General features: G+C 32.8%; 1 protein-coding gene across 1 annotated transcript; it reads left to right on the forward strand.

Annotated features, from left to right (window-relative positions):
* Nucleotides 1-13,039: 13,039 nt before the first annotated feature.
* Nucleotides 13,040-13,990, forward strand: LOC126697533 (small polypeptide DEVIL 11-like). Its single transcript, XM_050394570.1, has one exon. It carries the CDS (start codon nt 13,278-13,280, stop codon nt 13,596-13,598), a length of 321 nt encoding a protein of 106 aa, XP_050250527.1. The 5' UTR covers nt 13,040-13,277; the 3' UTR covers nt 13,599-13,990.
* Nucleotides 13,991-14,280: the final 290 nt, after the last annotated feature.

A 14,280-nucleotide genomic window follows, 5' to 3' on the forward strand; every position in this document is an offset into this window, starting at 1 on the left:
TTGCATGAGGTTAGCTACAATATTGCAAGTTTGCAACCAGCTTTTGCGCATTGAAAGTGTGGGACACATCTCATGTTGCCGAATCTTATATGAAACCCCATCCAGTAAACATGGCGTGCTTTATGGTATCTGCTCCAACTTTTGCAATTCTGTTCAATAAATTATGTAGTACAAAAGAGAAAAGAAAGAAAAAAAAGGGTACTATTGCATGTTTATAGCTTATGATTGATGATGCCTCGGCTCAGAAAAAGAAACACTGCTTCTTCTTTTCTTGTGTATATAAATACAAAAGCTGTAGTTTTTGGAAGGTAGTATAGCTAGTCTAGGCTTCGTATGTAGCTGCAGAAACAGTGCGCCGGAATAGTGATAATAAATAACACTGTTTTTGTCATTTTTCAACCCACAATTATCACTACAAGTTCAAGGAAAATTGTTGTCTCAGATGTGGCAAATAGCAAGTGATTAGAAAGTTTTAGTCATCGCTCATCAGGTGCATGATGAAGTAAATAAAAGCATTATTCGTTCTAAGAAGTGTTTTTTTTTTTTTTTTTTTTTTTTTTTTCATTAATAGGTTATTAACTTAGCATAGCAGTATATGTATTTTCTTATTGTTTGTTAGAAAATAAGTGAAAATATGATCAAACTTACGTATATTTCCTTAGATGTTGTTTGATACAAGAGAAAAAAAAAAGGTTTGTTTAATAGCTTAGATGTTGTTTGATATGAGGAAAAAGGTTGTTTAATAGTTTGACATTCACAATATATGAATCCTGGCTGTTTTAGCTTTAAAATTAGATCTAGTTATTAAATTCACCAAGGTTGGTGTAGCACTGAAAGCAATAATAAGGCACAATTAATAGAAAATTAATGGACAGGCAAAACTTGAGAATGAATATTGTGGGGCCAGAGAATTCGCGGCCCAGACCCACTCTACATTAGGGTCCAAGGTCCAAGCCGAGGAGAGCCATTACCGAGGACGCATAATGAAATCCCAAAAGGAGCATAAGGATATTGCCGAGGACGACCTCATGCTCAGCACCTCACGAAATGCCTGAAGAAAGAGGCAGGACAAGGTGAAAAGCTGCCAACATCATAATGCAAAACCCTGTATCTGACAAACCCATACTCTAAACCATGCCCTTTAACTTTCCCAACGACCCCTAACCACTCAAGGTATGGGTTGACAAGACAAGACTGTACCCCAGAAAGTAAAACTTACACGTGGACCCTAAAAGAGAAAACGAACACTAGTATAAAAGGAAAGGAAAGCCAAGGAAGAAAGGGCCCCCGGGAGGAGGAAAAATCCTGCATAAGGGGAGAAAAATGGAAGGGTACAATGCTCCTCAGACACTGTTCGAGGACTTAAACCCTGCAACCCGCACTAGTGGAAGGCTTAGCTAGTCAAGCCAAGTCCGTCCATACATAAGCTCCCGTAGAAACTACGACTAAACCGCTCACCTGTGCCCAAGGTCATGCCTTTCGAGCCCACTCTCTATAAATCATATTGTTAGAGCCCTTTACATATGAGCCCAATGTCATTCTTGGGCCGTTAAAAATCGTGTCCCTACAAATATATATATATATATATATATATATATATATATATATATATATATATATATATTTATGTATATATATATATCTTTATCCACACCCTAGCTTGATAATAAATTAATGCATGAGTATGGGTCTTTATTAATTCCATGATCTTTGTTGGAGATAGTTTGAGAAAGAGCACAAAATATCCATGAATTATATAGGGAAATAATTAATCATTCAACTACTCAATCAATTAACAACCAGACCTAGAGGCAGAACATGTAGCATCCAAACATTTGCCTTAGTTTTTTGTCGCTCCAAATTATGTGTAAATTAATTGAGCAAATATAAATACACCAACAAAAGGATTAAATATTTTACTTTGAACAAAGATATGGGAAATGATGTCTTATGTCCCCTTAAGGCAGTTTCTCTCTCTTGTGCAAGAAGTAACATATAAGGGTTTGACTAAGTTTTGCATGGTTGTTGGTATATATATATATATATATATACGAATTCTAAATATATACTCAATGGTTAACTACGCCGCTGGTTTGAAGGTAGCTCACATGGAGGGCATGTGAGAAGTTCATCCCACTTGAGAATCACAACAACGGCTAAATTGACCAGATAGGGTATAAGATCATTGTTTTCTAACTTATTGTTGGGAGTCTGAAATAAAATAACTATAGAAATCAAGCAAGTTGTCCTGTGTGATTGAAGTAATATTGCTTTCATATGGGTTCATCAATAATACCATTTTTACTACACACAAATTACAATATAAAAAAAAATATTGTATCCTAAGCTTTTCGAAAGTAATTACATTTTCAAATAGTCTAACAAAGTAAGTTAGCTCTTTAAGTGCAATTACCATATATATTTGTATTCTTGGACAATGAGATAGTAAGTTCAAGTACATTGTATGATGTTGTGTTAGCTAGTATCTAAATTTTTCGTGGTGATGTTGGAAAAGAAATTATAAAATAGGAAGCTCATAGCCTCATAGTTAGACATTTATGTTACATTTGAAATGCCATAGCTAGTACCCAAACTAAAAGGAAAAGCACCATTTTTGAGAGTAAAAGAGGAAGAACACGAAAGGAGAGCAACATGAAAAACTAAAATGACACTTTCCTATTATGAAAATAGTGCTTCACCAATCTCCATCTTTGTAGAAAAAGACAAACAATATAATTAAGATAAGCTGGTGAGCACATTCAAAAGTTAAGGGAGAACAATAATATTGCAGAGCTATGGCTGCATTAAAAGCAATGCATGTGGTCCAATTGAATAGCAAAGGCCAAGAAAAACAAAAAAAGAGTGACGACCGAGTAGGACAAAATGTCATAACATGATTATAAAGTTTAATTAAAAAGACAATGCATGCTTAACCAATTCCCATGATCCCAGATGCTACCTCTGTAATAGTTAAATGGGGCTAAGCTGTATCTAAGTTTGTTTCTTTACATGGTACATAAGCATAGATCAGACTATATCCTGTGCAGTCAAAAATATTATGCATTTGAGAAAAAGAGTTTGACTGGTCAGTTCAGCTAATCAAAAGCAAAAACAAAGATACCATTGAATAGTATCCAACGGGAAGAAAGGGAGAGTAATATTTTTTTAGTACAAATGTTCCCTTTCCCATCAGCACGGCATGCTAGAAAGTTAGCTGCGTCATTTTCCAAATTCTGTTATATATGCAATACTAAAAGTAAATGAAGAATTAATATGATACTCCAGGTGTTTCTCAAAAAAAAATATATGATACTCCAGGTTATGTAGATTTGCATGGATTAATATATTGTTTGAGTGTATAGTGAGCAGCTATATGTTAAGTCCTACATTAAGTGCTTAAGTTCTAGATAAATCTTGCTAGAAAATCTAGGGGAAATAAATTGAAATAGCAAAGAAACAAAGAGGTGTAAGGGCGTAAAGACACCTATATATAAGAGATTATGAGAAACCTCAATTGTAACATTGCCTCATAATAAGAGACTAGGTGATATTTTATTGATTTGCCAAGTTCTAGTCCATGTAATGTGATTTAGAGGATTCGCATTAAATCAGAAATTTGCTCATTCAAGTAGATATTGAAATAGTAGGAGAAAATTACTGGCTTTAGCTAGCAATGACAAATGCTACACATTTGAATAAAAACAAAGTAACTTACTTAGATACCCATGCATTGAGACTTAGGATTTATGCAGATTTCCTGTTTGTTCATGGAATAGTAATACATAACTCAGATCCTAAACCATGGGAAGTTGTCTGGGATGTCCACTTTGTAGACAATAATCAGCATTATAAGCAGGAATGGAAAACAGATTGTCTTCTCCATAAAATTATATATATTATCCTTTTGTCTCAATGCATTTAACCACTCCGATGACAAAACAAGGACCTGAATTTAAACCAGAAAATATGAACTTCTGTTGAAACCAATACATATCCAATGGCTAGAGACAAATTTAAACTTAAGGTCAAGCAGAGGTTGATTAAACCCTAACAAATGTTCTAGACAAAAATCAACATCATCAGTGGGCACTGGGAATGGAAAATATACTATCTTCCAAGGATTTTTGTCTACATGCATTTAACCAAACCAACGAGCTAACAAGGACATGAATTATGCACGTCTCCGGTGAAGACCAATACATTCTATACGAACAGATGAAAACTTTAAGCTCAAGCATTCGTATAGTCAATAGGGTAACCCTTCACAAATGTGAGTACAATTATTGATTTGCTCACTTTCCCAGAAATCACATTTGGATGAAAGAATAAAAAACCTTACTTTTTGCATAGATAGTAAGGATGTCATATTTCAGCAGACTCAATATTTCAAATGCATTGTATCATCACCAACTTATACATTGAAACCACATGCAGTACATTGAGTGATATATAGCCATTTAAATGCGGAAGTATCCAAGTTGATCATACCCTATTGCGAAAATGTGAGAAGAACACCAAAGAGTGTGCCTTGGTTATGTCTAGTGCTTTTGGTTTGTGCCTTTTCCACTGCTCAGAATTGATTAGAACATGGAGACACTAGGACAGTGATAACTAAAAATGTGGAAAATGTGCCCCAGTAGAGTGTGGATTAGTATAATGTATGAATTCGGTTCAAATCTGAATACTAGGCCCAATGTATGATTTTGATATACGCTGCTGTCAAGAAGAAGGTACAAGCTAATTATTTGACTTCAAGGTCACTCCATATATCTTTGATTCTTAAGGATAAGTTGAGAGTTTCAAGAGCAGCCCAAGGTTTAGGTTTCATAAACATGATAGGTTGCAATTTGATTAGATTATCCTAGTTTTTCTAGTTTCTCTTTCGACGTGAAGGCGATGTTTTCAACTAATGCACAACGATCGATTTAGACTCATGCAAGAACAATTGGTTCATTTCTTGGCAATTCAATTTATTTTATTACATCATTCTAATATTCCTAATTTTTTTGCTTAGAAAAAATTGAGGGGATTCGATTCCAAATTTGGTACCACAAATGAGGACATAATGCCACTAAATTATATATATGATCATTGACCGTAATCCTAAATTTTGCTTGGGCTACTTGTGATACCCTAGATTTGAAGTCGCACCAACTAAGAAAATTGGGTTGAATTTTTTTTTTTTTTTTTAAATTTGGCCTCATTTGTTTTAACAGTATTAAGGAAGACTTTGAATCCCCTTAGTATCCTTTTTAATGTTTTAATTGTAGAAAAGGAATTCAATATAAAAGTCTAATCTTCTCATTTCATATGCATAGAATTAATGCAAACCACTCGAGCCAAGCCAAGTATTAAAAATAAGCTACTTAATTAACTTATTCATTTCACATATATAGTAAATATACTAATAATTAATAATTCAATTATAATTGAACATATATTCTTTGAGCTAATTAGAAAGAATTTTTTTTTGTTTGTTAACTTATAAAAAATAAATTCACCAACCTTGTATTATTAAAAAAATTATTATAAAATTGGACTATGTATATTACTAGTAGATTATAAGTTGTAATTTAACTTTTTATGAACTTCTTTACAAACTTATATAATCTAATCACAATTACATATAAATATATTTTAAAATTTTATACATATAGATTAATAGTATTATTATTATTATTTTTTTTTTGAAATCAAGCTCACATTTTGAACTTGTTTATGAGCACATTTTTGTATTTGAGTTTGACTTGTTTAATATTCTAACTTAAACTTAGTCTTAAGTTTGGTTTATATGGTAAATAAATGACATAAATAAGCTTTTTTCAAAGTTGAGCTTAAGTTATTTATTAATAGTTTAGTTCATTTACAACCCTCCATGTATACACAATTGAAATTTTCCTCAAAATCACTTTTGCTCAACAAAACTTCTTTCTCTTCTTTTTTGTATTATTTTGCATAATTATGCCCACCAAAACTAAGCACTATAACTTAGACTTTGAATTAATTGTAGAAAATTTGTTATACCTTTACAAAAACAATTGATTTCTTTTTTCTTTCTTAAGTTGTCAAGGACCATTGGCATTATAGCCATCTTTTTCTTTATGACAAAAGGAGAGTGAGAGAGGGTACGGAATTTTTACTTACCCACAAATAGAAAAGGTTAGGGAAGCTTTAATAGTTGCAAAACTCTATTTTAATTCCAATGAGCAAAGTTTGATACACATATTTAATTTTTTATTAGTATAAGAAGAAAGAAAATATCAACATTATCTAATTTAAGGATTGTTGACCAAAAGAAGAGCCAGTGAGGACTTTTGGTCTGAGCGACTGGAGACACAAAGCTTCCCTTGTGCCGATTGACACGTGTGCAAAGCGACAGAAGAAGCAACAGTAAAATTAACACAAAAAAAAGGTTGGGCCCACTCCTCGTTACCTGATTCCATGTGCACCATGTGATCCTCACTAACATTTCCTGATGTCATTCGTTTTTTTATTTGTTTTTTCTTTCTAAAAATTTCTCTTTCTCATTTCAAAAAGATAAAATTAAAAAAACCCTTATCTTAATTTTATAATTTATATAATCGTAGGGCTCGTCGTTTCCTATTTTTTGTTTTTGTTTTTCTAATCATTTTTTCTGGACCTTATCAAGTTTCAAGTGGTGGATTTTGAGCTTGATATTTTTCAAGGCTCAATTTTTGGATGAGTTTGGACTTTATCATGTCTCTTGTTTATTGAAATTTGAAAATCTAAGAGTTAGATTAAATGTTTTTTTATATTCTTAACACGTATGTCAAATTTTATTCAAATTGGATGTTATTTATTATTTGATCAATAAACTTATTTTTATGATAATTTTAGACCACAAAAACTTGAAATTTAATTGATAACATAATTATTGATTTTTTATATTCTTGAAATTTTACAAGTGTGGAGGATATAATAAAAACATGCAATCCAACGGTTAGATTTTCAAAATTCACATCGAATAAAAAAAAATAAGAAAGGTTTAAAAGGTTTCTCACCAAACTAGTTTAAAAATAAACATTTTCTTTGTAGGTTTGATTTTTGGTTTTTTTTTTTTTTTTAAAGTTGTTTAAAATTACACAATTTCAAAAGTACAACATTTAATTTGAAATTAACAAAAGGGAAAAGTTTTGCTACATATAAGTATGTAGTAATTGCTACATATAGAATTATGTAACAGCAAAAATAATGTGACAAGTATCTAAGAGTTCACCTAACGCACATGACCTTCTTTGAATACATGTTACTTTCTTTTTACTGTCACATAATCATTGTGGGGCCAGAGAATTTATGATCCCGATCCACTTTACATTAAGGCTCAAGACCCGAGCCGAGGAGAGACGTTGCCGAGGACGTGTAACGAAAGCCCAAATGGCCTAGAGGTGTAGCCGAGGACGATCCTGTCCTCGGCATCCCAAAACTTAGAAGGAAAGAATGGTACGCCATCAAAGACAGTCCCCAGAGCACTCCCAGAAGAAAGGGCGAGTACAGTGTAGGAGCAGTTCAAGGGAAAGGCTGCCAATACTACAATTAAGTACTCTGCGCCTGACAGGGCCATGCTCTTTAGCTTTTACAACCACCCCCAACCACTTTGGGTATGGGCTGACAAGACAAGTATCAGCCCTAAAAAATCGAACCTACACGTGGACGTTTGAGAGAGGGGAAAAGTTAGTATAAAAAGAGGAAGAAGCAGCCCGAAAAGATAAAAAAGGGGCATGAGGCAGATCGTCTCCAGGGCTATTGAACCCTATTGTAAAAAGAATAATAAGAACATTAAACTCTTCGGATGAGGTCCAAGGATCGGAGCCACCTAGGCTGTGTCGAGGAAAAAGTATTCTTGGATACGCTTAGTTCACCTCTGTGCGATCATCATCAACCCTATGACTAACGATTGTCCGTTCACCAAGGCCTACCCTTTTAGCCAATTCTTTATAAATTTTATTGTTTAGACCTTTAACGTTCAAACCCAATACTCCTTGGAGATCGTTACAAATTGAGTCCTTACAACCATTATGCAGCAATTGCTACATACTAATACGGAGCAAAACATTTCCCTTAACAAAATTATGTAATTTAAATTGTAATAATCTTAAACTTTGTTGTTTAATTTAAAACTTTTAAAACTATAGAAAACCATACATAAAATATAAAATGTAATCTATCCCCTTGGTTTTTTATCAAGCTGTCTCGCTTTTTCCTTGGAGGAGGTATGGGATATCGTGATGAAGTTAGCACGGTGATTTATAATTGGCTCTGTTTCACATTGACATTGACGTGCGGTAAAATATGAGTTACAGCTCTGAGCATTTTCAAAGGAGTCAAGGTTGCACCCGTGCGGCATATAGTATTATAGTCTATCAAAGACGAGAGTGTACTATTTTTTCTTCTACATTCAAAATTGGGACCACAATATTAAATGTGAACCATGTTATAGACGATTAAATAAAACAAAAAAGAAATTCTCAAATAAAACAAAAAACATAAAAGATTTAACTTAAGAACTGTCCACATATTCCATTCACCGTTCCTATACACCAACTAGAAAAACTCAAGCTGAATCAGCTGATCTCTAGACTTAAAAATGTGTTGTTGGGGAAAGAGTGGTGACCATTGTGTACAACACCATACCAAATAAAGTTAATGAATTCCCATTGTTTAACTTTTTGTTTTCCCTCTCTTCCCAAATGAGTTGAAATTTAACCCTACATAAAACGTTTTCTTTTATCTTTTTTGAGATATAAAACGTTTTTTTTTTAATCACACACACCAAATTTTTTTTTTTAATTTAATAAAGGGTAAAAAAATTAACTTGTAATGGGGCTGAACTAATGGTCTGTTTGGAAGTTTAGAAAGGGAGAAGAGTAGAGGGGAGTAGTGGGGAGGAGAGTAGAGGGGAATGGTTCCCCTCCACCTTGTTTGGATATTTTTAAAATTAATAAGGGAGAATGGAGTAATTAGCCCTTCCCCTTATTTGGATGTTTTAAAAATTATGATGGAGAGGAGAGAAAATGATTGAAATAGACAAATTTACCCCTATTTAAAAATTGACTTGCAACATTGGTCTATTATTAATTTAGAAATAGTAAATTGGGAAATTTATCTAGTCAATAATTTATCTACTCTATTCTCCTTCCAAATCTCTCTAATTTGGGGAAATTAAAAATAAGGGGTTAGAGGTGGTTAAAACCCCTCCAAACTCCTCCACCTCCTTCCTTCCTTAAAAAACTTCCAAACAAAATAATTGAATTACTCTTCCTCCTTCTACTCTACACCCCCTCCTTTTTTAAACTTCCAAACAAGCATAAGTTGATAGTTTGATAATTAATTAGTAGCCATCAAACTATTTGAATAGTGATTCATGTATGTTAATTTGCCCAAGTGGATGTTCTGTGTTGAATCTTAGCTAGGTCCTTCAATCATTCGATTCTCTATAGGAAGTATGATTGTTGGTATCCACGGGTATCCTAGTCATCATTGAAAAACTGAAACACTTTTTTTTTTTTTTTTTTTTGAATTAAGGTCCTAACATGATATCTTGAAAATGATAGAATATTTTAAGAGTACCATAAATATTATTTTTCTCTTTCACATAAATAATGAATCTTACTATTTATTTAATTATTGAGACAAAAGAATATTATCTAACTACCCAGGATTTCTTCATTTTCCAAACATCTACCATCTACACTTATTTACTATAATTCTTAAAGAAAGGAAAAGGATAATCAGTCGCATCCATAGCTCTGATAACTCTGAACATCCATACCTATTTATTATGTTTGTCAAGAAAAGGAAAAAAGATAGTCGGTCGCATCCTCAATGGTTCAGATCACTTTGAATCACAGAATTGATCATTCAAGAATGTGATTTTGATGGGATATCACAAATATGCACCTTTGATATTTCCCATCACAGCTTTGGCAACCTGTATATAATAGATTCAATCATTCAGCAAAAAAAAGATTCAATCACTTTTACAAAACCCATGATGAAAGATTTTACAGAATCAAAGGTCCACCTCTCGTACATGTCTTCAAAGCTTAAAATGGCACCATGGGATTTGATACAATATGATATGTCACTTTGGGAAATCTAAGTTATTAGATTGATCAAACCACACACAACCAATAGGGCACGATATACATGGCCTCATTCCCTCGTAAGGTCAAATCTACCGAATCATTTTTACTTACTGCAAAACACTTGGGGGATATATATATAATAATAATTGCAAGGAAGAACAAAACAGAGTAAAAGAGAGACCCTTTCTTCTAGAGCTATAATAATAATCGATGCAAAAACATATATAATCGAACAGCCAGGGTTGCTTGGCCGGTTTTTGGGTCTTTGGAACTAGAAAGAAAGAAAAATCTAATGGTCGGTGCGGTTCGTGCACTGCATAAAGGGTTTGGAAGAGGGTGTGAATTCAGAGGCAACAAAATTTGGCCATACTTTCGAGACTAGGTAAAAGGTGCTCACTCCCTATAACAAGAGGACACCGTTGATGTCACTCTTTTGCTTAGGATTTGACACCTACTAATTGGTAGATTATAGGGGAAATCTAGAAGATAGGTTAAAGTACAAATTTCTCTTTCGGTTTTTTTTTTTTCATTACATTTCGAAGATACTTCCTTAAATTGGGACACGTATGAGATTCAAATTCTTTTTTTTTTTAAATATTAATTTTACTTAATTTTATTACTGAATTTTAGCCATAGAATGATAGAATCATTAGAAGGCTTGTTGTAACCACGCAACTTTGGAAAGGCTAGCCTTCCGATCATGTAAGCTAGGAAAAAATCTTGGGTGAAACGGGCATATGTGTTCATTGTCTCACTGACATGTGAGATTTATGCGCGTAAATCCTATATGTCAGTAAGACAATGGACATACCTTTTCCAGTTAGATGCATAATTTATGTTAATTGATGCTCTATGGTTATTAGCTTAGAAAAAATTTATTGAAAAAATAATAAAATAATTAATTTTTTAACAGTTTTTTTTTATATATTTTCATAAAAATATTATCAAAAAATTCTTAATATAGTTTATTAACAATTGATTTAAGAACACTCTTTAACAAGACCTATTTATATTTGCAATTTAAAGAGCAGATATCTTATGGCTCAAAATTATTATATTTTTCCGAGGTACTATAATTATGTCTAATTGAATAACTATAACTAATTGTTTTTTTACTACTCTATTTAATATTAAATGAGTTTGATTGAGCTTATTAATTTTATTAATTTATTTTGTTCTTAAAAATAATTTGTATTAAATTATAATTGCATCTAAAATAATAATTTTAAAAAAACTATAAATAATTTGAGCCTAGAAATAAAATGACATTTTAAGTTAAAATAAATTGAACATAACTAAGAGATAATATAACACCACCTTCTTGTTTTGTGATGTAAGAATTGAAGTAATGCGATAAAAGGAACAAAATATAAACAATGTTTGCCATGCCACCATATGTGTAACCCACAATAAGTTTTCCACATCAATGTTTTAACTTTTCTTCCCAAATTCAATAATCTTACCTAACACTTTTGTCCTCTACCAATTCAATTTATTATTTTCATTTATCTAAAACCATAATCTTTGAGCATTCATTTGGCAAAACAAGCACAAACCAAGTGTATACCTAATAAATGTGATTATAAGTGACAACAAAGTTTCAATATCTAGTTAAAAAAAAAGTATTAAAAAAAAGGTGGCTTCCACCTCATACACAGTCACTTCTTTTGTGTGTTTCTACAGAGTACAGAGTGACTTCTTTTAGAAACTGGAATCAGTGCAGTCTAACATTCCTGGCCACCACAAACTTTAAGCGCGTGAATTTCAATTTTATAGGGCTCGACCTCACAAATGACAAATCCCTTTTACACGACAAAGCTTTTACCTGCCAATTGAATTGGTTTACTTGCAAAAAAGCAGATCTTTTTTTTGATCTTCTGTGATCTTAAAGAAACGAATTTTTCAATCCTTTCAATGATTTTTTTTTCTACCCCACACTTCTCTCACATGGAGTGATATGGAGCAGTAAAAAGTGCAATGTTTATCCGCTTGATTTTTCACAATTTTTTTTAAAACATTTGTTAAGGTAATAAATTATAATTTGGATAATGTTATGCTCACACCAATCTACCAATACCACTCATTTTTATTATGAATATTTTGTGTGCTTGGACTAAAATTTTGGTAAGAAAAAAGGACCACCCACAATATTTATCTTTTGTGTGTGTTTGAAATGACTTTTAAGCTTTATTTAACTTATTTTTGTACAATATTTGCAAGTTTCACATGAAGACTCATAAAAGAAGTTTATTTCAAGTTTCAATTAACTTATTTCTATTACATGAGTCCTCAAAAAAGAAGTTTATTTCAAGTTTCAATTAGCTTATTTCTACAATGTGGGTCTCATTTAGGATTTCTCTTGTATTTTGTCAAAAAATCACTACTTTTTCGTGTCTTACTCTTTGGTTTTTATCACTTTTTTGTTTATTGTGGATTCCATCTACTTTTTATTCCTAAATTAATTTCGGGAAAGAAAAAACAACCAACTTATTGTATTTAATATATATATATATATATATAAAAAAATTAAATTAAATAAGCTATTCCAACCACACAAACCTAATGCAGCTTTTTAAAGTTCAAAATACAATCTTTTTTTCTTGAAACCCAAGAAATTTTACAGTTAACAGCCCCACAAGCAGCTCAGTGGGATTTGCTGCATTAAATTCCCCTCCCCTCCCTTTCACTGAATTAAGTAGCCCATGACGTTTGCTTTGGGAACCTACCTCATTATATAATAATATTATTTCCCAATAAAAAATAAATAAAAAACAATCCTATAAAAATTAAAATAAAAAACCTTAATAATATTACCCCCAAAAAAAAAAAAAAACTATATGGTGGGCCTCTCGAGGCAAAGAAGGCCCAGGTGATACCCACTGCCACACCTAGCTGCAACTCCTTTTCTTCTCTAAACCCCCATTATAAATAGTAACCCTAACCCTCTCTCTCTTCCACACTGACTCGCCCTCATTTACTCACTGCCTCCTGTTTTCACACTTCTACTTCTTGTTTCTTTGTATTTTTTCACACCCTCTCTCTCTCTCTGTTTTCCAAAAGCTTAGCGAAAAAAAAGCCGAGGGGATTTAAGTGAGAAAGCGAATTGGTTTTTTTTTTTGGAAAGTTTGTGTCTTTGCCGAAGTCTTTTAATTCACTCCTTCATTTCCAACCATGGCTTCAATATCCACAAGTACTGCTACTTCCATTAGTGGAGCTCCACCACCCTTTTACTTTGACGAGAAGTGGAAATTGTCAAAGAAAGAAGGTTCTTCAAGAAGCCGATCTTCCACAGCAGCAACAACAGCAACTAGTGCCACTACTCCTTTCATGAAGAATAGTTCTACTTCTTCTTCTTCTTCTTCTTCCTCACACAGAAGGTGTTCTTTCTCAAGAAAGTGTGCTAGGCTTGTGAAGGAACAAAGAGCAAGGTTCTACATCGTGAGGCGCTGCGTGACTATGCTCATTTGCTGGAGAGAGTATAGCGATTCTTAAAGAAATGAGTTTTATAGAGGGAAAGAGAGAGATGGCTCTCTAGAGGGACTAAACAAAGAAAGTTCACTCTTTTTTCTCATGCCTCTCTCTCTTTTTCCTCTTTTCTTTCTATGAGATCGTTATTGGGTAAAGCAAAAAAACACCCAGTTTAAAGTTTTTCTTGGCGTCCAAGAAGGAAGAGGAAGAGAAAGATATATACTTGTACATAAATTTTTTTTTTTTCACTTTTTTGTTTTTTTTTTTTTTTTTTTGGGGTTAGACTCTTTTTGGGGGCTCTGAATCTCCTTCGAAGGAGACGGGTTCGTGATGTTGCTGTTAATTAATTCTACTGTTTATCTGTCTGGAAATAGAGACTTTAAATTCAGAAGAGAATCAAAATTAGCTTTCAGCAATCCCATTATCATTGGTTTGTGTTTTTTCTTTCTTATTTTTTGGTTTTCGGGGCTTGGTGGTGACCTTATTTGAGTTATTTCTTTGTTTCTCATGTGGGTTTTGTTGATCTTGATGATTGAAGAAGTGATGGGTCATTTTGAGATCTCACATCTTTCTTTCTCTTTCTCTCTCTCTGTGTCTCTAGCCTAGATGGAGATTCCATTCAACCTTTGCAGCTGAGCTTTGTGTGGATCTGGTGTGCTTGGCTGACAAAGCCTATTATTTTATCTAGTTTTTTAATCAAATTTTT

This window comes from Quercus robur, chromosome 8 (genome assembly GCF_932294415.1).
Source record: "Quercus robur chromosome 8, dhQueRobu3.1, whole genome shotgun sequence".
Lineage (NCBI taxonomy): Eukaryota > Viridiplantae > Streptophyta > Magnoliopsida > Fagales > Fagaceae > Quercus > Quercus robur.